The sequence below is a fragment of the Monodon monoceros genome, unplaced genomic scaffold, assembly GCF_005190385.1.
Source record: "Monodon monoceros isolate NGI ecotype Baffin Bay Population unplaced genomic scaffold, NGI_Narwhal_1 Super_Scaffold_5, whole genome shotgun sequence".
Lineage (NCBI taxonomy): Eukaryota > Metazoa > Chordata > Mammalia > Artiodactyla > Monodontidae > Monodon > Monodon monoceros.
The window spans coordinates 11690053-11716572 of NW_021703782.1; the positions used below are offsets into that span (position 1 = coordinate 11690053).

The following is a 26520-nucleotide window of genomic DNA, read 5'->3' on the forward strand; positions in this document are numbered from 1 at the left end:
CTCATCTTTCTTAAAGACAGCCAGCTACATTCTTGAAAAAAGAGAGTCAGAAATTAATTTTTTTGTTTAATCTGTATGTTATTTTCCACTATAACACATCAACTTTACAAAACTTCATGTGAGAGACAAAAGACTCAGGTAGTTCCTGCAAACTAGCAAACCTGGTGGTCAGAGTGCTTTTATTCAAGTCAACCTGATGCTCCTTATTTACTGAATAGATTGCTAGCCTTCAAATTAACAATGGTTCTCTAAATATTCAATGCCTATACCATAAACAGTAATTATTTATATATAAAACATATAATAGTATCCTTCAGAATCATGCTGTGTGTTCAGAAAGTCAATAAACCTACTTGAAATGACGGGTAAATCTGTTGCTTTCTAACAATTTGGTCCTAAAGCTTCACATTTGAGAAAGGAACCAAAAAGTATATCATTAGAGGAAGTTGTTGAGTGTTCTGGAACTTCAGGAGTTGAACATAACTGAAAAGATGGCTACAGGAGAAGGAAATGGCTAGCGCCCGCACAATCACAGGAATCGCCTTGGGCAGGTTGTACAGTAAACATGAGAAAGGGAGAGAGCAGAAGAAAACCCATGGCACCTCTTCAGAACTCTGTCAACTGTTCCCACAACCCAAGTCTGGTTTTCAAAGTTGCCCAAGTGCTTGAAATAACTCTGAAACAGTTATCTTCAGAGTTTAAAGGCTTCAGAGTGTAAGTGATGCTTCCTAAAACAAGAAGCCTGTATTTATACCACAAATTGGAACCCACTCCAAAGCCTCTTAGGAAAAAAGAAAAAAAGAAAAAAAAAAATCAAAGCCATGAAAAATTCACATGCAGCTAATAAACATAAAAATACCAAACACACACACAGAAGTCCCCAAAGCAATTTCATAGATTTCTAGGCCTGAGACATTCCTTACCAGAAATAAAGATTCTACACCATAGAAAAGACAGCATTATAAGATACTAGTATTAAAATCTGCTGATGTATTCTAGTTCTTCTATTTTATACCTATCATTTATATAGCTTGCCTCCTACAAATTAAAAGGCGCCATTAAGAGGCTTAGACAAAAAGTGGCTCCAAAGCTGGTTTAAAATAAGTTTTTATTGCCCAGGATATTTTTTTTTCTTGTGTCCTATTTTGTTTTTTTCTTTTTTAATAACTATAAATTCAAGCTTAGGGAAGCTTGCCTTTGTCTTGAAAAACAACAACAACAACAACAACAAAGCTTTTATATCATTTGCTAACCTGGTCTTGCTTTAAGAGAAAGAAGGGAGTTATCTTGCAAGAGTAAAATTTATACCATGAATGATGCAGGTCTAAGTCTGGTGGTACCTAAAAGGAGACAACAGCATTGTTGACAAAATTATAATCTGCTGGTGGCATTTGCAGAAAAGAAGCCCTTGCAAATTTCTAAACAACAGTAAACTCTGTTAGGAAATTCTAAAGTGTTTTACAGGCCAAAAAGGGAATGAGGTTAGTAAAATGCCTCAACAGAGTTTGAATAAAATACTGGATTTGAGAGTTACTGGAACTTGGATATGTAAAAATAGGGTGTAGGTTGGGTCATGCTTACAATGGTCTCAAGTTCAAATAGACTACTGTGACAATACACCACTTCACAAGTCACACGCTTTCCCAGGGGCTCTTCTTTTCCCTTAGTAGGTGCTGGCAGAAGGCGTGCTGAGTCGTTTTCCAATGTAGATGCTGCAAGGAAACACAGTATATCATGTTTCATCTGTTTCAACAGCTCTATACCAACTTGCCCACAGGCTGAACTGTACTTACAAATGAGAATTTTCAGCCATTGTACAAGGCTCTAAAGGTCCGTGTGTACAGTTCCCTAACACCCTGAAATCATTCACTGACTTACTTAAAGCTAGTCATCAGCCAGCTAAACTGGTTTTATATGATTATGTTTACTCATTGGGCAGGACTGGACATCACTGGGGCAGTGATTAGACAAAGCAAAGCCAGAGAGAACAGATCCCTTCAAAGAGTAAAGCAGAGCTAATCTCCTTTGAGACGGTCCGCTGTGGTGGACAAAAAATTCTACTGATATTTCAGACACAAAATACAGTAATATACCAAATTACAAAGCTGCCAGTGCTTTAAAATGCTCTTACTAACAGTTTAACTCTTAAGGATTAGGGCCTTATATTACTTTCCCATGCCAAGCAAGTGTTTGACCCTTATATAACAGAAGCAGAAGGGAAGTTAAGGAAAAGATGGAACCAGCCCCACACCCCAACGTAATAAAACCAACTTTACTTTTTAGAATCCTTTTGTTTTCTACATTCATCTATAACAACTGTTACACTTACACCAGCAAGAGAAACAGTCTGAAGATTCATAAAAGGAAGAGATCCTCCAAGGTACAAAAGCCAACCAACCTGTTGAGGGCAGATGAACTAGTGTGCAGTCAATGCTGCTGGGGAATGTGAACTCCTACCCCATACAGCATTTTCACACACACCCCGTTTTGCTGCGTGCCATCACTGTGCTCACCCTCACAAAAGCAGATCAGGCACCCAGAAAGGCAGGAGGTGTGTGTGGGAAAGTCACGTATGTTTCCAAGTTCATTACTGTGAAGATCTCTCCCATATGCTGAGCTCCTTAAAGGAAAGATAAGAGATGCGGTACTTCTTCTGCACATTATATACAGAAGAGGACCCACTGGGCATGCTCAAAGAGAAGAGCAGATATGTCTTAAAAATTTTTAACCACAAGTGTTTAACTCCTAAAATATTTCAAAAGTATATTTCCTCAATTGTTCAAATCCAGAAAAAAAGAAGAATTTAAAAGATATCCCTGGAGGAGTCAAGATGGTGGTGTGGGAAGATGCGGAGTTGGAGTCTCCCCCCAACTAGGGCGCCTGCCGGCCGCTGGTGGGGGACTTTGACGCCCAAGGAGACAGGAGAAGCCCAAAGTGAACCGGCGGCTTGTGGGATCTTGGTTCACGACCCTGGGGTCAGGCTGAAGCTCTTGTGGTGGGAGATCCGAGTTCAAACCACTGAACTAACAGAGAACCTCAGACCCCAGGGAATATTCATCCGAGTGAGGTCTCACGGAGATCCTCATCTCAGCACCAAGATCTAGCCAACAGCCTACAAACTCCAGTGTTGGAAGCCTCAGGCCCAACAACCAGTAAGACAGGAACACAATCCCACTCATTAAAAAAAAAGGAAAAAAAATGAGACGGCAAAAAAATATGTCACAGATGAAGGAGCAAGTAAAAACCTACAAGACCAAATAAATGAAGAGGAAATAGGCAATCTACCTGAAAAAAGAATTCAGAGTAATGATGGTTAAGATCATCCAGAATCTCAGAAATAGAATGGAGGCATGGATTGAGAAAATTCAAGAAATGTTTAACAAAGATCTAGAAGAACTAAAGAACAAACAAACAGAGATGAACAACACAATAACTGAAATGAAAAATACACTAGAAGGAATCAATAACAGAATAACTGAGGCAAAAGAACGAATAAGTGAGCTGGAAGACAAAATGGTGGAAATAACTGCCAAGGAGCAGAATAAAGAAAAAAGAATGAAAAGAATTGAAGACAATCTCAAAGACCTCTGGGGCAACACTAAATGCACCAACGTTTGAATTACAGGGGTCCCAGAAGAAGAAAAGAAAAAGAGAGGGTCTGCGAAAATATTTGAAGAGATTATAGTTGAAAACTTCCCTAACACGGGAAAGGAAATAGTCACCCAAGTCAAGGAAGCACAGAGAATCCCATACAGGATAAACCTAAGGAAAAACACACCAAGACACATATTAATCAAACTAACAAAAATTAAATCCAAAGAAAAAATATTAAAAGCAGCAAGGGAGAAACAAAAAATAACATACAAAGGAATCCCCATAATGTTATCAGCTGATTTTTCAGCAGAAACTCTGCAGGCCAGAAGGGAGTGGCAGGATATACTTAAAGCGATGAAAGAGAAAAACCTACAACCAAGATTACTCTACCCAGCAAGGATCTCATTCAGATTCGATGGAGAAGTCAAAAGCTTTTCAGATAAGCAAAAGCTAAGAGGATTCAGCACCACCAAACCAGCTTTACAACAAATGCTAAAGAAACTTCTCTAAGCAAGAAACACACAAAAAAGAAAAAGACCCACAAAAAGAAACCCAAAGCAATTAAGAAAATGGTAAGAGGAACATACATATCGATAATAACCTTGAATGTAAATGGATTAAATGGCCCAATCAAAAGACACAGACTGGCTGAATGGATACAAAAACAAGGCCCATATATATGCTGTCTACAGGAGACCCACTTCAGACCTAGGGACACATACAGACTGAAAGTGAATGGATGGAAAAAGATATTCCATGCAAATGGAAATCAAAAGAAAGCTGGAGTAGCAACACTCGTATCAGATAAAATAAGACTTTAAAATAAAGACTGTTACAAGAGATAAGGAGGGACACTACATAATGATCAAAGGATCAATCCAAGAAGGTATAACAATTATAAATGTTTATGCACGCAACACAGGAGCACCTCAATACATAAGGCAAATGCTAACAACCATGAAAGGAGAAATTGACAGTAACACAATAACAGTAGGGGACTTTAACACCCCACTTACACCAATGGACAGATCATCCAAGCAGAAAATAAATACGGAAACACAAGCTTTAAATGACACAACAGACCAGACAGATCTAATTGATATTTATAGAACATTCCACCCAAAAGTGGCAGAATACACTTTCTTCTCAAGTGCACATGGAACATTCTCCAGGATAGATCACACCTTGGGTCACTAATCAAGCCTCAGAAAATTTAAGAAAATTGAAATCATATCAAGCATCTTTTCTGACCACAACGCTATGAGACTGGAAATCAATTACAGGAAAAAAACTGTAAAAAAATACAAATACATGGAGGCTAAACAGTGTGCTAGTAAATAACCAAGACATCACTGAAGAAATCAAAGAGAAAATTTAAAAATACATAGAAACAAATGACAATGAAAACACAATGACCCAAAACCTATGGGAAGCAGCAAAAGCAGTTCTAAGAGGGAAGTTTATAGCAATACAATCTCACCTCAAGAAACAAGAAAAATCTCAAATAAACAACCTAACACTACACTTAAAACAACTAGCGAAAGAACAAAGAAAACCCGAAGTCTGTAGAAGGAAAGAAATCATAAAGATCAGAGCAGAAATAAACAGAAATGAAGAAAACAATAGCAAAGATCAATAAAACGAAAAGATGGTTCTTTGAGAAGATGAATGAAACTGATAAACCCTTAGCCAAACTCATCAAGAAAAAAAGGCAGAGGATGCAAATCAATAAAATTAGAAATGAAAAATCACAACTGACACTGCAGAAATACAAAGGATTATAAGAGACTACTACAAACAACTCTATGCCAATAAAATGCACAACCATAAAGAAATGGACAAATTCTTGGAAAGGTACAGTTTTCCAAGACTGAATCAGGAAGAATTAGAAAATATGAACAGACCTATCAAAAGTAATGACATTGAAACCATAATTAAAAACCTTCCAAGAAACAGAAGTCCAGGATCAGATGGCTTCACAGGCGAATTCTATCAAACATTTAGAGAAGAGCTAACACTGATCCTTCTCAAACTCTGCAGAGGGAGAAACACTCCCAAATTCATTCTACGAAGTGACCATCATCCTGATACCAAAACCAGAAAAAGATATCACAAAAAAAGAAAATTACAGACCAATATCACTGATGAACATAGATGCAAAAATCCTGAACAAAATACTAGCAAACAGAATCCAACAGCACATTAAAAGGATCATACACCATGATCAAGTGGGATTTACCCCAGAAATGCAAGGATTCTTCAGTATATGCAAATCAATCAACGTGATACATCACATTAACAAATTAAGGAATAAAAACCATATGATCATCTCAATAGATGCAGAAAAAGCTTTTGACAAAATTCAACACCCATTTATGATAGAAGCTCTTCAGAAAATGGGCATAGAGGGAACCTACCTCAACATAATAAAAGACATATATGACAAACCCACAGCAAGCATCATACTCAATAGTGAAAAACTGAAAGCATTTCCACTAAGATCAGGAACAAGAGAAGGATATCCCTCTCGCCACTCTTATTCAACATAGTTTTGGAAGTCCTAGCCACGGCAATCAAAGAAGAAAAAGAAAAAAAGGAATACAAAATTGGAAAAGAAGAAGTAAAGCTGTCACTGTTTGCTGATGACATGATACTATACATAGAAGATCCTAAAGATGCCACCAGAAAACTACTAGAACTAATCAATGAATTTGGTAAGGTTGCAGAATACAAAATTAATGCACAGAAGTCTCTGGCTTTCCTATACACCAACAACAAAAAATCAGAAAGAGAAATTAAGGAAACACTCCCATTTACCACTGCAACAAGAAGAATAAAATACCTAGGAATAAACCTGCCTAAGGAGGTGAAAGACTTTTACTCAGAAAACTATAAAACACTGATGAAAGAAATCAAAGATGACATAAACAGATGGAGAAATATACCATGTTCTTGGTTTGGAAGAATCAATATTGTGAAAGTGACTATATTACCCAAAGCAATCTACAGATTCAATGCAATCCCTATCAAACTACCAATGGCATTCTTCACAGAATTAGAACAAAAAAATCTTACAATTCGTATGGAAACACAAAAGACCCCGAACAGCCAAAGCAATCTTGAGAAAGAAAAATGGAGTTGGAGAAATGAGGCTCCCTAACTTCAAACTATACCACAAAGCTACAGTAATCAAGACAGTACGGTACTGGCACAAAAACAGAAATATAGATCAATGGTACAGGATAGAATGCCCAGAGATAAACCCACGCACATATGGGCACCTAATTTACGACAAAGGAAGCAAGAACATACAATGGAGAAAAGACAGCCTCTTCAGTGCTGGGAAAACTGGACAGCTACATGCAAAAGAATGAAATTAGAACCCTACCTAACACCATACACAAAAATAAACTCCAAATGGATTAAAGACCTAAATGTAAGACCAGACACTATAAAACTCTTAAGAGGAAAACACAGGAAAAACACTCTTAGACATAAATCACAACAAGATTTTTTTTGACCCACCTCCTAGAGTAACAGAAATAAAAACAAAAATAAACAAGTGGGACTTACTTAAACTTAAAAGCTTTTGTACAGCAAAGGAAACCATAAACAAGACAAAAAGACAACCCTGAAAATGGGAGAAAATATTTGCAAATGAAACAACAGACAAGGATTAATCTCTAAAATATACAAATAGCTCATGGAGCTCAATATCAAAAAAACAAACAATCTAGTTAAAAAATGGGTGGAAGACCTAAACAGACATTTCACCAAGGAAGACAAACAGATAGCCAAGAGGCACATGAAAAGATGCTCAACATCACTAATTATTAGAGAAATGCAAATCAAAACTACAATGAGGTATCACCTCACGCCAGTCAGAATAGCCACCATCAAAAAATTTACAAACAATAAATGCTGGAGAGGGTGTGGAGAAAAGGGAACCCTCCTGCACTGTTGGTGGGAATGTAAATTGATACAATCACTATGGAAAACAGTATGGAGGTTCCTTAAAAAACTACAAATAGAACTACCATATGACCCAGCAATCTCACTGCTGGACATATACCCTGAGAAAACCATAATTCAAAAAGAGTCATGTACCAAAATGTTCATTGCAGCTCTATTTACAATAGCCTGGAGATGGAAACAACCTAAGTGCCCATCATCGGATGAATGGATAAAGAAGATGTGGCACATATATACAATGGAATATTACTCAGCCATAAAAAGAAACGAAATTGAGTTATTTGTAATGAGGTGGATGGACCTGAGAGTCTGAAGAGTGAAGTACATCAAAAAGAGAAAAACAAATACCGTATGCTAACGCATGTATATGGAATGTAAAAAAAAAGAAAATGTTACTGATGAACCTAGTTGCAGGGCAGAATAAGGAGGTAGACATAGAAAATGCACTTGAGGACATGGGGTGGGAGGGTGAAGCTGGGGCAAAGTGAGAGTAGCACTGACATACATACACTACCGAATGTAAAATAGTTGGCTGGTGGGAAGCAGCAGCACAGCACAGGGAGACGGGATCCGTGCTTTGCGATGACCTAGAGGCGTGGGATAGGGAGGGTGGGATAGGGAGGGTGGGAGGGAGGCTCAAGAGGGAGGGGATATGGGGACATATGTATGCATATGGCTGATGCGCTTTGTTGTACAACCAAAACTAACACAGTACTGTGAAGCAATTATACTCCAATAAAGATCTATTAAAAAAAAAAGAAATCCCTGAAAAATTAATGAATTGCAGGTAAATGTGGGGTCAATTTTAGAAGGAAAGAAAAATGCTGTCAATACAAAGAGAAAACAGTAGTAACCCCAACCAGCTTTCCAGTTGCACTCAAGGACTACTCGATAAATGGTATGTTTTCCCATTTGGGAAAGAGAAATGCTCACATCAACGCCAACTTTATACACTAATGATTAATTTACTTTAAAACTCAGCTTATCTTGAGAAATTTATAAACAACAACAACAAGACCCAAAAAGAAAAATCAAATATAGAAGAGCTCACTTTAAAATGAACATTTAGGGTAGTAAATCATATGAACAACTTATTTTCAAATAAGAAAAAACTCTACTCTTAAAAATACTTATTGGATAGGTATCCCCCGCTTTTCGAAAGTTTGCTTTTCATTACTTTGCTATGTAGGTTAGACCTATGTTAGTACCTGTTTTTGATAACTGAAAGGAATTCGAAGAGGATTTTCACTTTTATAAAAAAAAGGCAAAAAGTGAACAGTGTTCAGCGATGGTTCTGCAGCGAGCTGTTACAGAGGAAGCGCACTCCGAGCAGTGAGAGCGCCTCCTTCCCGGGAACCACACTCAGCATCTCAGCATCCAGCTCCCATAGCTTTGAACTGCATCTGTGAGCATCTGTGCTTTATCTCGATGTATGTTGTGCATCAGTTAGCAAGATGTGTCCTAAGGTAATTGCTTATTTGCTTTACACCATTTCAGCTTACGGAAGGTTTCACAGACATGCTCTACTTTCAGAGAGCGGGGGAACCCTATACACCAAAGGTGAATCGACTTCAGTAATTCTTGAGTTCATCCCACTTGTGCTGAAACATTAAAAGGACAACAACGCAAACTGCTTTCACGTATATTTCTTACAGCTGGAAATAAAATCTGTGAATAAAATGAATGGAAGAAACTTCAGGCACTGAGCAGTACTTACCCTAGCCCCAAAGCCAAAACATGGGAAAGGAAGAGAGATGGAATGAACACCTTAAGAAATTCTGCAGAGAAAATCCCCCCTTTCTTCATGGCTCCACTTTTTCTCATGCTTAAGGAAACGGAACGTTTAGGGTGTCTGAAGTGGAACTCCCTGGGGGAAGAAACGCAGAGGCAGGTGTCAGAAATGAATTTGCTGAAAATACCTCAGGAATTAGCAGGCCCACACTACATGCACTGTGTCCACTGAAAAGAACCATGTACTGACTTACTTAGGTGGAATGTTTTCAGGTCTACTGGACCAGTCGGACACCCAGTCTACACTTTTCTTCAAAGCATCCACTTCTTTCTCTCCTTCTGCAACTTCTTCTTCTGACTGTAAAGGAGAATTCACATTTTAAAAAAGGAGAAAAAGAAGACTGATCCTTCCTACTACAGAAGACAAATCTAGACAGAAAATATACAAAAATCATAAGCTTGTGCATCAATAATTTTTATGTAAGAAGATGTCATTTTTCCAAAAAGGCTGACAAAATGATCTAAGATCAGAGTATTTAACATCTTAAAAAAAACTTGAGTGAGTTTCACTGTTATGTCTAAACACAGAATACGAACCTGAGATTTGAATTATTCCTCAATTAAAAAAAAAAAAGAATATGAATCTGAAAAAAGTATATTTGGGAATACAGTGTAACTAAAGTGTGGAAAACATTGATAATCATTGAATCTGGGTGATACGTGTATGAAGGGCCATTGTAATATCCTCTTTACTTTTGTATGCATTCAAAATTTTTCATAATTAAAAACAAAGGGGAACATCAAAAAGTATATGCTAACAAAGTAATGAGAAAATAAATAACTGGGAGTTGGGCTGAGGAAGTAAATAATTTATAATAACTTAAAATAACTAGTATTTATTAAGCATTTATCAAGAGACAAGCATCAGTCTATGCACTTTACATGCATTAACCTTTACCTTACAACAATCCTGTAAAAAAAGGAACTATTACTATTCCATTCTACAGATGAGGAATCCGAGACATAAATTAAGTGACTGCCCAAGTTTCTATATGGGGTAAGTAGCAGGGCCAGTATTCAAACCCAGGCAAATGGTCTCTATAGCCCCTACTCTTAGGCATTAGGTTTTACTCCCTAGAAGGAGATTTTTAGACAAATTGCTATCCAAACATTTTCCAAGGTTTATTCAAAACTACTTAAGCCAGGGCTTCCCTGGTGGCGCAGTGGTTGAGAGTCAGCCTGCTGATGCAGGGGATACGGGTTCGTGCCCCAGTCCGGGAAGATCCCACATGCTGCGGAGCGGCTGGGCCTGTGAGCCAATGGCCGCTGAGCCTGTGCGTCCGGAGCCTGTGCTCCGCAACAGGAGAGGCCACAACAGTGAGAGGCCCGCGTACCGCAAACAAACAAACAAAACTACTTAAGCCAAAAGTTTTAAGAGTAATTTATTTAATACAGAGTAAGAACTGGACATCTTTCACATCAAATAAATTTAAAAAGTCCTTCTCCTTGCTAATGATAATAACCTAAAGTTTCAGGCTAAGAACAATCAAAATTTCCAATAGCTTCTCTTTCCAGACCACACAGGGATGAGAAATTCCTAAAAAATGACACAGCATTATTTATTCAGTTTTAAGGAATATAATGCTATGATCTCAAACCAAAGGGTCTCAAAGCTAAGAATTATTTTGATTTGTTATTTTGTTTGGATAGAATTCAAACTTTCATTCTTTTTTGTAGGTAGTTATGAAAATTCTCTATGAAACAGCTGCTCCAGGAAGGTAGCTTCAGAGAATCTCTAGATATAGATGGTCCCTTTTGCTATCAAACAGAAAGTAAAATTCCTGTGGATTTTTGCTACTCTGGTACTATCATTCTTATTTAGTTCTGCTGGACTTGGCAAATACCACTGAATGACATAATGTAGCCTTTAGGATTAAGCTTGTTCCACTGAGTATTGAGATTACTCAGAATCATGAGTTGGCTCTCTGGAGTAAATCTGAAAATACCCTAAATCAAAAACGATAAATTGTTACAATTTACTTATAGATCAGCCTGTGCCACACAATACCTCATTCAACACACTGCAGGTCACTTCTGTTCAGTTTCCAACATTGGTCTTAAATGTTGCTTCTAAAACTGCTCAAAGATTCAGGTTTAAATGTGTGAACAAGCTAGTATTTCATACTTTCCAAAAGAATGAAAATATAATAAGATTTTATTCTAATTTTTAAAGATGATGATCTTTGGGCTATTATTTAAAAAAACACACACAAAAACTTCCCAGATCAGTTTAGAATGCTTACCTTAAGAATAAGGATTGTAAGCTCTCCTCATTCACTACTGCCCGGTGCTTCCTTTTATTAATCTTACATTTGCCAGCTTTAGGCTTTAAATTGCCTTCTGATTCTTGGAATTTCAGAATATGGTAAAAATGCACTTAGTCTAATGAAGTAATATTCATGCCTTTATCCAAATCAATAACCCTCGCTCCACACCTACAACTATTCAGACAGAAGAGTCTGATCATTTCAGCCTATCATCATGGGCAGTCCCTTACCTTCTAATCACTTACATTTTCCTTCTCTGGCCCACCTCAAGCTCTCTTAGGTCTCTAAATGTGGATATTAAACTACATAGCACAGAACAGATAAACCACAGTTTTACAGGAGGGAAAAGGAAGACATTTTCAGTTTGTATCATCTTCCAATGACACCTGACCCTGTGCTGGCCTATTTGGTCCCAGAAACACACTGAAAAACGCCTCTGAGAGACAATCTACCGTCTGTTTTCTGCTACAAAACTGACTCTTGAGGACCATCATCCTAAAAGTCCAATTTGAACAACTTTTTCCTAAATGTATTACACCTTAGGCTTCCTTGTACCACGACTCACCAGACATGTGTTTTAGTTCATTCTCACGACCTTGTGAGCTCTTCTGAAATCAATCCCATTCATCGACTTATTTTAGTAGAACAGGGGCCACAGGCCCAGACAGCCGTGGTTTCAGTCCTGACTCTATCACTTACTTGCTTTTGATCTTAGGTAAGTAACTTAATTAAGACATAGCTTCATTTTTTCCAATTCATTCATGGGCATTATGTCACCTCTTTCACTGGGTTGAGAACATTACAGTGGGAAAAAATTAAAAAAAAAAATTTTGCACCTGGAATGTATCTAGTAAATATCAGCTCCTTTCTTTCCTCCTCTTAAAAAGGCTAAAAATGTCATATATTCCTCATGTAGACAATCTAAAAAATTCAGTAAGAGCAAGTACCATTAAGTCCTTTATTAACTGTTTTTAACTGTTTCCTAACCCTAAGCTTCCTTCTAATTCATGAAAAAAAAATCCACCTTCCCAAACCCTAAAGTAACTAATTTTTGAATTAGCATTTCTTCAATTAAAAACAAGCAATGTAAAAGGCTTTTTGAAAGTTCAAGTATATTATTCCTATTGATTTCTCTCTTACTAAAAGTCTTACTCTAAAGGATATAATGTTTTTCTTATAGGAGTTAGATTGCCTTTTCAAAAACGTAACCTGGTTTAAATTGACTGTAGTAGCCTTGCTACTACAAGTTTCTCTACAGTATAAAGTTCATCATAAAATAAATTAGTATTCCGTCCCATAGTGTTTCTAGGTTTCAGAAAACAGCACAAATAAAGCACAGTCAACATAGGGAGAAAGTGTGCAGCTTCCTAAACAGAAAGAATACTGGGTGGAACCAAGGTAACATGCAAAATATTTCCAGTGCAAAGGGAGCCAGAACACTGCACAGTGAGAACTCCGCAAAACAAAGTTTTTGTTAGCATTCATTCAAACATTCACTCAACATATATTCTTCAAGTACCTTAACATGGGAGAAAAAAACAACGCCTCCTGTTCTCAAGAATTTGCATTCTTGGGCTTCCCTGGTGGCTCAGTGGTGAAGAATCTGCCTGCCAATGCAGGGGACACGGGTTCGAGCCCTGGTCCGGGAAGATCCCACATGCCGCGGAGCAACTAAGGCCGTGCGCCACAACTACTGAGCCTGCACTCTAGAGCCTGCAAACCACAACTACTGAGGCCACATGCCACAACTACTGAAGCCCGCATGCCTAGAGCCAGTATGGGCTCCACAACAAGAGAAGCCACTGCAATGAGAAGCCTGCGCACCGCAACGAAGAGTAGCCCCCGCTCGCCACAACTAGAGAAAGCCCAGGCGCAGCAACGAAGACCCAACACAGCCAAAAATAAATAAATAAAATAAATTTATATATAAAAAAAATTTGCACTCTGACATTTGCAGGTGATCTGACACATCAATAAAGTCAAGGGCTGGCTATGAACATTCTAAATCATTAACGACAATTATTTATTTATCCCAAGTTTTATAATAAAAACCTCTGTAAGCTTTCAATACTATATCCATCTATATTTCCAACATGTCAACTCCTTGTGAAACTATATTTAACTTCTTTCCTTAAGGAATCCTGCATAATTTAGGTGAATTTTGTCTCTAGCTTGATTTGATTTCAGACGCAATAAAGTTTTCACACCTGGTTCTACAACAACCTTCCGTTTCATTTATTCTGTGACCTTAAATAAGACATGTGCCTCAGTTTTCTATTTATAAACTCAAGAAACTAGCCTGGAATATTGGAATGACACATTATAGACAAGAATTTCCCAATTCTTTTAGGACCCCAAATTCTTAGTTGTAAAGGAGCATGACGACGACCACAGCAGCATAAATTCCAACATCAGAAACTGAATAACTTAAAATGGCTTCAAAGTATTTTTCTGAACTTTTTATTGGAGTATAGTTGATTTAAAATGTTGTGAATGTTGTGTTAGTTTCAGGTGTACAGCAAAATGAATCAGTTATACATAAACATGTATCCACTCTTTTTTAGATTCTTTTCCCATATAGGTCATTGTAGAGTACTGAGAAGAGTTCCCTGTGCTCTACAGTAGGTCCTTATTAGTTATCTATTTTATATACAGTTGTGTGTATATCTCAATCCCAATCTCCCGATTTATCCCTTTCCCCCTGGTAACCATAAGTTTGTTTTCTACATCTGTGACTCTATTTCTGTTTTGTAAATAAGTTCATTTATACCATTTTTTTAGATTCCACAAATAAACAATATCATATATTTGTCTTTCTCTGACTTACTTCACTCAGCATGACAATGTTTAGGTCCATCTACATTGCTACAAATGACATTATTTCGTTCTTTTTTATGGCTGAGTAATATTCCATTGTTCAAATGATTTTTTAAAGTCTTCATATTCTTTACTATATTTCAGCAAAACAGACTTAGAGATTTGCATTTTTCCTAATTATCTAATGCAAATCAGAAAAATAAACAAACATACACACACACCTGAGAGCTATGGTCCCTGCTGGTGTGCATTTCCACATCAAACATGATCTGCCCATCTTCTTGTGGGGAAGGGCTAGAAGAGAAAGACACATTTATAGCCATTAGTTTTAATTCTCATTTTGTCAAATAAATTAGCCTCTACTGGAAATTAGAAAATTAAAAGTTATAGTGGTATGTCTTTGAAAAAGCAGCAAATCAGAAAGTATACCATAACCCCATGTAAGAAAAAATGAAATTGAGCACCCTTACTCCCAAATGTTCTAGAATTTTTCAGTGGTGATAAATTCCTTTGCAATGATAAATCTGCAACGGAAATACTACCTAAAGACACAAGACTGTCACATTTTCTTATTTTTACTCTTTTTCCAATAAATGTAAAAATGATCTTCAAATTCAGAAACTCTAGTTTGGGGTTCTTTTTCTCAAAGTTCTTTCATCGTTAAACAATTCACCAGCTATTTTCAAAGTGTGAAAGCAGCTCTTAATGACTCTTTCAAAGGGTCTTTGAGGTTAAAATTGTTTTCATAATACTATCAGGATTTATTTGCCTTTTTCATTCTCATTTTGCCATGAGTGTACAGTGAAAATTTCCAAAGGCTAAATTATGTGTAATAGCATATACACATAGAAAGAATGTAAAAGCAGGTGAGAATCCAGCTGTTTTCTATTAAGCCAGATATTACAGAGATTTGCATAAATGTAAGACAATGCCACTATTCTTACTAATTTTTCTGGTTATGGACAACAGGTAAATTTTGTTTAAAAAAGTTACTTATGTTAACATGTAATAGGCTACTTGTTGAATGAATGAATACATATCTTTTTAATGTTCTCCGTTTTAATTTCTAATATAGTAAATATCAAAATATATAACCCACATAAACAAAAGATCTTTGGGGTCCCCAATAGTTACTACAAGTGTAAAGGAGTATTGAGCCCAAACAGTTTGAGAACCACTATTTTACTTACTTTTGAAATACTGACTTTGAGATATTTCAGAGTGAATTATATAAACTTATAGCAAGTGATAACCTTTCACAAGTACAAGATATATTCCCAGAACTATAAAAATGTACAGATACATTTTTAGACAAAGGTACATGGTCACAAGCTGTACTTGATACAAGAGATGAATACAATGTGCTAAGTGCTATTCTTACCTTTATCAATGATTCCTTGTGTAACCACAGTGAGTCACTAGATCTTTCAGTACACACCCCACCTCCCCAAATGTAAACTCAAGTGGGCATGAAGGATGCTCCAGGCTTAACTTGCTCAAAGGAATAGATATTAACTATCAACGCTGTCAAGAGCATGTGTCCAATGGTAATATATAGAGATGCTGGTGAGACTGACTGGAAAGTAAGTAAGATCACCAGTCTCTGACGATTATAACTGATGTAGGAGATTCTGAAGTGGGGGAAGGAAAAGTGAAAAACTGGTTCCACACCAAACCACCATATTATTGTATTTAGAAAATTTTTGTCTTGAACAAGAAATCTCAGGCCATAGCACAGGAACCAAGTAGAACGAGGGACTCTGGTTGTCCTCAGTATACTGTTATTATGCTCATAACACCGTTGGATTCACAGCCAGAGGTCAAGTTAAGGACCAGCCTTACAGAACCATGACCAGGTCAAGGCAGCAGAATGACCAAGTCAAAAAGCCAAGAGAAGCACAGCTCTGCTTTACACTCTTCTTACCACTGGCACCAAGCTCACTTAGACAAATACTCAACATTTCACCGGTAGACTGATCCATTTGGGATGCATTATTATCCTGGCTCATGTTAGGATCAGCTGGGGAGCTTTTAAAATTTTCTCATGTTGGGCTTCCCTGGTGGCACAGTGGTTGAGAATCTGCCTGCTAATGCAGGGCACACGGATTTGAGCCCTGGTCTGGGAGGATCCCACATGCCGCAGAGCAACTAGGCCCGTGAGCCACAACTACTGAGCCTGCGCGTCTGGAGCCTGTGCTCCGCAACGAGAGGCCGTGACAGTGAGAGGCCCGCGCACCACGATGAAGAGTGGCCCCCGCTTGCCGCAACTAGAGAAAGCCCTCGCACAGAAACGAAGACTCAACACAGCAAAAATAAATAAATAAATAAATAAACCCTCCTACCCCAACATCTTCTTTAAAAAAAAAAAAAAAAATTTTCTCATGTCTCGACAACAGAACGAGATTCTCTAGGGATGGGGTCTGTGTACCGGTATTTTTAAAAGCTCCCTGTGGGAATATAGTGTGTAGGTTGGAAACTCCTACAATAGGTTGGAAACTCCTACAGTAGGCTGGAGCACAAAGCAAAACACATGGGGGGTCTCTTCTAACAACCACCACAGTGACAAAAATATACTGACGGAATAATTTAAAAATTTTTAAATATGTATGAAAATATACATAAATTAGCTTGGGGACGAATAGCCAACAATCCTAAAACATTTCCGCTTACAAGAAGCACTGCTTAACAACCTCAAATCTAGAGATGCTGGCAATTCAGATGACATGAACTGTGAAGACATTCTTAAATGTTCAAGTGTTAGGTATCCCAGGAGAGCATGACTGAGCTAGAGTTCCAGGCCTCCCTTGAGACGTGACCAGTGACCCAGAGCCTGAAGATGTGTAAGCGGAGAACAGGAAAGTGTCCCAGGGCACCCGTCACATCTCCATTTACATGTTCAGAAACCTAAATGAAACGTGATCACGGGAAGATGAATTCGTGTTCGACCACAAGTATAACTGCAACCAGAAATGACATAAGATGACCAGAAGGCCGGGCAGGTGATCTTATCTCTGCTCAATGACAGCACCAAGTGAACGGCAGGTTAAGGGACTCACCAGTACTTGAACATGTAATAAAAGGCTTATCAACAAGCCCATAAGCAGCAGAAAACTTCAGAAAACCCACCCGTGGGTCTCATAACATAAATGTAACATAATATAAACGTGATTCTCAAAAAACAGACTAATGTCGTAGCTCCCAGAATTGGTGGCAAGCTGCTCAGAGAAGAGCCATCTGCTCTGCTTCTGCTCATGACAAGAGCCATCCCGGCTCTTCAGAAGCACAGGGACACGTGAGTGATGTGACTGGGAGGTGGGTGTGCCAGAGAGCCGTCAGACCAGTCCTCTGCAGCCTTGGTGACAACGGTGGATCGTAAGTCATGCAGGCACTTCGAACATGATTTAACTCTTGATTCTCCTTTTCTACTTTTTCTGATAAGAAATAATATGTACCACACACACAATTTTTACCAAGTATAAAAATTTGGAAGAAGAAAAATGGCCATCATTCCATCCCCTAGAGATAATCACTGTTTACATTTTTAGATGTCCCCTTAGTCTATTTCCTGTGTATCTGCATTTTCTATATGGCCAATAACAGTGAACTCTTAATTAGCCAGAAGATCATCCAGTACCCCAGAATGCTAATACTATGGCTGTCACTGGTCTAAGAATGTTCAATATACCACTATGTCATGTAATACCTAGTCCCTCTGGAAAAAGAGAAGCTTGTACTGAAATATAAACTAACAACTCAGTTTCACTCTCCTCATACGTGTCTGTGTTCTTAACTCTTTCACCACATGCAGTCCTTAATTGAAGAATGTCTCCCCAAGCCAAATATAGAAAAACGAGGTCTGAAACAAAACTTCCTCTGAGCTCTAAGGAAACGCAATGGCCGCCTTCAAAATTAACTATCTTTACAGACCTTAGTTGGTGCTTCCACCGTGCAAATACTGCTATACAACAAGCTGAATCAACTTGTAGCTCCTGCAACTCAAACATTTCCTGAATGTCTACTGTATACCAGCATCATGACTGTCAAGGGTACAGAGGAGATGAAACAGGATCCCTGCCTTTTAAAGCCTCACAATCTAGAAGGGAGGACAGAGATTACAGAGGTAACTGTATTTGAGGCAGAAAGAGAGCTGTGAAAGGACAAAGGAAAATGGGAGAAAGTTAGATTAATTCTGTAAATAAACATTTATACCGCTGACTTTTAAACTAGTAAACGTCTGAAAACGACACAATCTAAGGAAACTGATTTAATCTGAGGAAACAGTGGGCACTCCTGTCCTTGTCAATTGGCTCTCTGATTTAAATACACATGCTGCAAGAAATCGGGAGTTGTAAATTTTGTCAAATGAAGATGTAAGCGATTTATTTTTTCTAGTGGGAAGTAACCTTGCAACCCTTCCATTTCCAGAATTCCACCAAAACGTGGATCTCACTCACCTGTCGCAGTGAGAACTGCCTCTTGAACTGCTCTGTCCGGATTCATGTTGTGCATCCAAAAGAATCTTCTCCATGTCTCCGTTGTGGATAGAGGATGAGGAGGGTACGTGCTCTAGACCCCCATTTTTCCCATTGCCATTATCATTGCCATTGCTATTCATGGGGAGCTCCACCCAGGAACCTGTTGGACAAGTCAGATAGCTGCAGTTAACCACAGAACAGGAGTCTCTCGTGTGCACACAGCATGTGAATATGGTGAATTCAGATAAGAATTCTGGCTCGCCTCAAAGCAAATGCCAAAGTATTCTGAAGAAAATAAACAAGGAGCAATAAAAGTCTGAAAAGCTATATAGTTCTGTTCCTGAAGGAGCTCGTGCAATCAACTGATTTAGAAGAAGCTGCACCTCTAAAATGAGTATCTTAGAAGATGTGTCTTTCAGCCAGTTTTCTCTCTGGTTAAAATTTAATTTACATACAATAAATACTTTACTGAAAAATTTTAGGTTGCTTTTCAAAAAACAAACAGCTACTTTATTACCAGACAGGGTACTTACGTTTAATATTTTAATTACATATATATTTTTTCCACAGTCTACCTCAGCTATTTAGTTGTGACCTCTCCACCTGTATTTAGAAATGTCGTAAAGGTCATCTAAGTATGTTAACAACTGTGCCTTAATTAGCACAAACAATTGAGACGTTCCTGGAGAGGGAACTTAAATCCAATCAACATTTCAATTTGTGTGCAAGTCTGGAGCATAAAATGAATGCAGCTGGCTCTTAACTAAATCAGGTGAGAATGCTTAAAAACCCTAAAAAAAAGCTTTATCCCTATCCCACACATTAGCTTCTTCCCTTCCTTTATGCCTCACTCTTTCTACTTCTCCTTTCTCTATGCACTAAACATACCTTGCAAGCTGGCCTTTTCTCTCTTCTCTCCCACAAGTTCACACTTTCTAGGGTTTTCATGAAGCCTCGTTGGTTTGGGGCAGAAAACCAGGCATCTGCTACGGGCAACACTGACGTTGCCTCAGGCAAACAGTCAAAGAGGGTGGAGCCACAGGAAAGGATGGGGCCCTGGTAATTTGGACTGGTCTTGAAAATACTGGCTCCATGAGTTTGCTGACTACATGAAGGTCCTTTAATTCTAATAAGCACTGACAACAGTAGCCAATAAAACAACTTCATAACAAAAAGAGAGTGGTCTATTTTTTTTTTCTAATTTCCATTCCTTACAACAAATTTTGTTTTAGAAAACATAACCAAGCAGGTTGGTGGAGCCATTTCTCTAAACTCCAAGCAGAAGTGTTAGAGAGAGTTCTGTGGCAGAACAGTCTTCCATCCGTAAATCAGAGTAACAGGCCCAAACCCTAAAATGCACTCTAAATGAGATTACCGCTAATCCAGACCCAGAAGTGAACTCAAAATCACCCGTCTACAAAGGAAAAGCTCAAAGGTAGCCCTGGTTGGAAATCTGACTCTCCCACTTACTATGACTTTCTGAGCTTCAGTTTCCTCATTTGTAAAACAGAGATGATTACATAGTACCTTCCCCCCAGGGTTGCTGTGACGATTAAATAGAGTAACACAGGTAAAATGCCTAGTAAACAGGAGATACTCATCAATACACTAGTTAAAAGAGTTGATATTTGTAATGTACTTAGAACAGCGTTTGCTCCATAGAAGTGAAGTTACCCTTTCCCTCCTTCCCCTCCAAGGTGGTCCCAGTGGCTGTCAGAGTCCCATCATCACCCCCCCATTCTTTGGGACTGTACTGCCAAACAATACAACTCCACGACATCTCCACGGTCTCATTCTGTCCACACACAAAAATGGACACAGGCTAGGCAGTACTCAAAATGGATGAAGAAATTCAACTAGCAAAGCTAATAAGATAGATCTAACACTGAAGGTCATTTAACTAAATACTTGCGGGGTGCCTCTGGAATGCATAAGAAATATACCACGAGCACCCCTAAATTTAGAGCTCTACAAAATATTTTAACTGAAAAGAGCGACAGAGAGAGAGGTATATGATGAACAAACTGTTTTTTTCCTACTCCCACTCTTTCCAGGACTGTCCAATTTATTCCACACCAATGGGACCAGTTCTTGTACAGAAGCCCATTGAGGAAAAAATAAAAGGCTGGAGGTGCTCTGGCAGAAGCAGAACTAAGGAACCGGGAGTTCTAGATGGGTCTCCGTGGAAGCCAGTCTTCTCTAAAATACAATTAACATTCACTTGAAGCAGCTTATCAGAGAGAAAAAAGGCTGTAACAATACCAGGTTTTCAAAACCTTGCTTTTTTGAAGGACTTCCAAACCCATATCTAAATTCTACCTTCTACATTAAATATATGTAAGTAATCATAATGTAGGAACTTGAGGAGACTCACCCAGAAAAGCTTAGTGAAAAGGACCTGTAATTGCCTTAACACTGTAACATAACTGAAGGCACCTCTACTTAAGGCAGACAATACCTATCGGGCATGTATTAGCATAGTGGCTCAGACCACAGACTGAAGCCAGACTCTCCTTCTACCTTCTATCACGTCCAGTTGTCCCAGACTCCCCTTCTATCACATCAGATTGTCACAGCCTAGACAGGTCACTTAACCTCTCTGTATTCCAGTAACCTCTCTGTGTTCCAGTTTTCTCATCTGTAAAATAGGGATAATAACTGTGTCTACCTGAAGGTGATCAAAAGGTACAAACTTCCAGTCAGGAGAGAAATAATTCCTGGGGATGTAATTTACAGCATGGTGACTACAGTTAATAACTGTATTGTATATTTGAAAGAAAACAGAGTAGATCTTAGAAGTTCTCATCATAAGAAAAAAATTTTTTCGTAACTCTGTGTGGTGATGAATGTTAACTAGGCTTACTGTGGTGGTCATTTCAAAATGAATGAATAAATAAATAAAATCATTATTTTGTACACCTGAAACTAATGTTATATGTCACACCTCAATTTAAAAAAAACACACACCGAATGGTTGCCTGCACATAGTGGGAAAAAAACACAAAACACCACATCTACCTCATAGGGCTGTTGGGAGGATGACAGGAATAAAACACAACGAAAAGTTCTGAGTACATAACAAGTGCTATGTGTTAGTTACTATTATAATTATACTCAGTATCTTTTAAAAACATTTCTTACTACAAAATTAATGCATTCCTTGAAAATGTAAACATCAGTATGTGAAGGAAAAAAATTGATACCTCTCCTCCCAACCTCTCATTCCTACTCCTAAAGGAAACTGCTTTTAACAGTTTCATATGCAGACTTCCAGAGAATACTTTTGTGTTTTGCTTTTGTTATTACAAATAAAAACAATGGAATTGTACTGTATATATTTTTCTGTAAATAGTGTTTCTTACCTAACAACTCGTTGATGTCTTTCAATGTCAATATATATTGCCTTACTTTATTCTCTGGAACTGCACTGCATCCCATCATAAAGATATACCATGCTTTAACCATTATCCAAATGGCAACGGTTAATCATCACCCAAATGATTGCTTCTAATATTTTGTTATTACAACCAGGACTTCCATGAACATTCTGCTGGGTAATCTGGCAATACCCATTAAAAGCCTTAAAATGGTAGATTTCCTTTAACTCTTAATTCTGTTCCAGTAATATCATCTACGGAAATAATCAGTTCTGCAGAGAAAGTCAGGACATAGATATCCATTAAATGTTTACATACTTAAAGCAATTATACTCCAGTAAAGAATTTAAAAAAATTTAGATCTGAAAAAAAATGTGTATATACTAGCTTTATCTTTTGAGTAAAGTGGAAAAAAATCAAACTTATCTTTCTCAATAGTTGAACTGCACATACCTTTTTCTCATCTCCTAGTTCATTCCTGATTTATAGCCTCAGAATTTCTTGACGTTCTAACACTACCAATCCTCACAAAGTCCCTTTTTACTTGGAAAGGAAATAAGACATGAGGACTGTGCTGTCCAAGCAATACAATGCAGGAAAAAAATCTCAGAGTGAATTCCCTTCCTAATATTTAAGCTTTAAAATTAAAAACTGGAGGCTCCATTATATTAAAAGACTACTTACAAACTAACAATCGTTCTCTTAAGCCAGGTGGTACATATACACACTACAGGAGCTATTTTCTAGTTTAAGTCTGAGAACTGCTAAGAGGATTCAGAGATGCACGCTTCTACATTCTGTAATACAGTTCTTCGTGAAGGCTGGTCCAATAATTGTGATTTGCATTCATGACTGTATGCTGTATTTACTCTTTATAATTTTATAATCACCAGTTTAATCCTCTTGCAAGGACAGTGAGGGAATGGGGGAAGGGAGAAAAGGAAAAAGTATTTCTCATTCTTTCCCCAACTTTTCAATTCCATGTGTAACTCATTGTAACCGGGGCTAACACATTTCATCATGTCTTATTTTCTTTCCTCAAAACATGTATTTTATTTCAAGTACCTGATGCTGGAATCCAGACTGAGAACATTCACTAACATTTTTCTAAAAAAAAAACAGTATTATAAGGCATTGGAGTTTCACGTGTCATAGCCTTAAAAGCCTTCTTGCCATAACTGAGGAAGCAAGTACATCATAGCTGTAGATATTTAAAAAGATAAAAAAGGCTGTACTAAAAAAAAAAGAAAAAGAAAAAAAAAGGCTGCACTTCCTACGTGAAACAATAACAAGAATTTTATTACTACCATAATTTTCCTCATATTACCTACTGAATTTTATGACATAAATGTCCAATATTCTTAAGTAACTTGATAGTTTTCTCTAGAATAAAACTATCAACTGGAAAATATCCTTTTAACTTTGGAAGTAGTTCAGATATTTGTCCACTAATTTGTAATGAAAGCAAACAGTCCCCATACAAGGATAAACTTAAAAAAAAATCAGAGAACGGTTTCATTATTCCAAATATTTCAATAATTTTCTATTAAAACTTTGACCCCTGAACTAAAGATAAAATCCCAAGCCAGAGATAATCTGTACAATGAGTTCATCTCCTGTTTTTCAGAGTTGTGCAACTTTATGCAACAAACAACTTCAACTTATCAGCAATTTGGATAGTATTAGATGCCCGAATAAGTTGTTTTGCTCAGTGCCCAAATATCACTTGAAGGAATCAATAAGACTTGTTTTGTTCAGTCCAGTGTTGTATAATGAGCTAAAAAAGAGTAAAAGGCGAAAGGAGTGTAATGAAACATGGCACTTATCTGAAAGCTTTTCAGTAACATTTAAAAGCAGCTCACCCTAGCTCAAATAAAATACTTTCTACCTAGCAGATTTCCCAAAGCAACATTTTGATATCACACACAGGCTGAGCATTCTTGCACTTCTGTAAGAGCTAATACAAACGTAGCAGTACCTGATTGGCCAAGGACATCAAAAACCTCAGAGGTCTATCAGGACACGGAGGAAAACCATCACACAGAGCTCAACCCCATTTTTCTGTTACATGGTCAAAGGAAAAGAAAAATTCCTTTGCTTTCTGTAAAGTTTGGTACACATACTAACCAAACAGCCAACTTGTAAGTATCATAGAAAACTGGAATACAATTAAGAAACAGTACATTAAAAAGAGATCGATAGGCAGGTCACCTCTATACATTAGGTGGCATACACTGAGAGAATAAGAAACACACATAATCAGGGGATTGTGGGCCAATGAAAAGAAGTGTCCTGAAAGCAACACTAGTCGGGTGAAAGTAAAACCTCAGCTCTAGGACCTAGCCTGCCATGAACTTGGACAACACACTTCACACTAGACCTGTTTGTTTTTTCTATTGAAGTAGAGTTAACTTACAATGTTGTGCTAATTCCTGCTGTAGAGCAAAGTGACTCAGTTATACACATATACCCATTCTTTTTTTCTGTATCTTTTCCATTATGGTTTATCCCAGGAGATTGGATATAGTTCCCTGTGCTATACAGTAGAACCTTGTTTTTTATCCATTCTAAATAGACCTGTTTCTCTACCAGTAAATAAAAGTGGACAATTATCGCTAAAGTTTCTTCCCGTTCTAAAATCACATGGTTCTAAATACAGGTAATTAATTTTAAAATGCATATTAATATGTGAAGCAAAGAACACTAAAACACACAGAAATTAATCTTAATTTACTGTGGGAAATAATATCTAAATCTTACATTCTAGAACATAAGACACTTAAAAGTTTTTAAAAGTCAACATTTAAAGAATCACCTAATCAAAAGGTGGAGCAAAAAGAATAAGCAATGAAAACATCTTGTGAGGACAGGAACTCGCTTCCCTAAAATAATTGTTAGGCCACGCTGGAACACCTCCCTCTGATGAAAGATCTTAGAGTGCCTTTAAATGTCATTTAAGCATCCAACTGATTTTTAAACGACTTCATCTGGCCATACACTAACTGTCCCAACTACCTCTTTCAAAAGGTATATTACAGGAAGGTTAAGGCAAGAACCTTTCCAAGGCTTCCAGCGAGCTTTAAAGACAACAGGGAATCACCTTAGAACAAGATGTCTAAGCACCAGAATGTTAGCAAAAGCAACTGTAGTTGGTCGTAATTCGATACTGCCATTAACTTTCAACCGCCCCAGTGTACCAATGTATTTTTAATCCCGTTTCTGAAAATTCATTGCCCCAGACTCCGTGATCTGTGCAATCTTGGATGGTTCAAGAAGCTGTTCGTAAGCAGGTTTACAGGACACACAACCCCAATGTTAAAAAAAAAAAAAAAAAATTACTTGAGCAACTCTGAAATATCTTTAAAAAAAAGTAGTATAGCCTCCTCACACCCACCCCCCGTCACGTGATACAAGTAACCACTAAATTACCAAATAATTCTCCTGGCCAGCTCGTGGTAACAAAGGAACGCAACCAGAGGTCTCACATTTTGAGCCCTGGGGGATGGCCGACCCAGTGAGGTGGGGTCAGCCGGGCTTGGCCCAAGGCCTGCCGCACACCTGACCTCCCGCCCGTCCCTCGCCCGCCCCCCCCTCTCAGTCCGCCGCCCGCGTCCATCCCCTGGCGTCCCCGCCGCACGTCCCCATCCCTGCCCACGTCCACTTGGCGGCCCGCTCCGCCCACCCTCCCTCCCCGCGCCCCAAGGCCCGCCCCTCCACGCCCCGATTGGCTCCGCTCAGGGGCCCACCACAGGTGGGATCCGCTCGACGCCCTCGTCTTCCCACCCACCTACCCTTCCCAACAGCGAACCCAAGCAGCCCCCCGCCCAAGACCCCAGGAAGGAGCTGAGCCAGGCCTGGAGGAAGACAGGAGCAACTCCTCCTGACAGGTGACGGGAGCTGTCAGTCATCCGCACATCCTAGGCCTTGACCAATGGGCTGCCTTCTCCTCCCGCTCCCCGAGCGGAGCTGGCGGCAGCGGCCCGAGCAGCTCCTCCTCCCCCATCCCCTTTACCGAGCCCGCCGGCCCAGTACTCACTGTTGAGGCCGGCTGGTGGGGGAAGAGACTGTTCACCTTCCTCACAGTTGTTGTTGTTGTTGTTCGGGGGCGGCGGCTGCTCTACTAAGTGAGACGACATTGTCGGGCGGCTGGAAGAGGTGCGACCGCAGCAGGACCGTCTCTGGTTCTTGGGCAGCAACACAACAAGCCGAGTCCCCCGCCCCCTTTTC

General features: G+C 38.6%; 1 protein-coding gene across 1 annotated transcript; it reads right to left on the bottom strand.

Moving 5' to 3' along the window:
• Window positions 1-1036: 1036 nt before the first annotated feature.
• On the bottom strand, window positions 1037-26520 carry BNIP3L (BCL2 interacting protein 3 like). The gene is made up of 6 exons (XM_029203733.1): window positions 26330-26520; window positions 18896-19076; window positions 14663-14735; window positions 9552-9655; window positions 9284-9433; window positions 1037-1712 (listed from the first exon to the last, which is right to left on the bottom strand). Exons 1-6 carry the CDS (start codon window positions 26427-26429, stop codon window positions 1664-1666), a joined length of 657 nt encoding a protein of 218 aa, XP_029059566.1. The 5' UTR covers window positions 26430-26520; the 3' UTR covers window positions 1037-1663.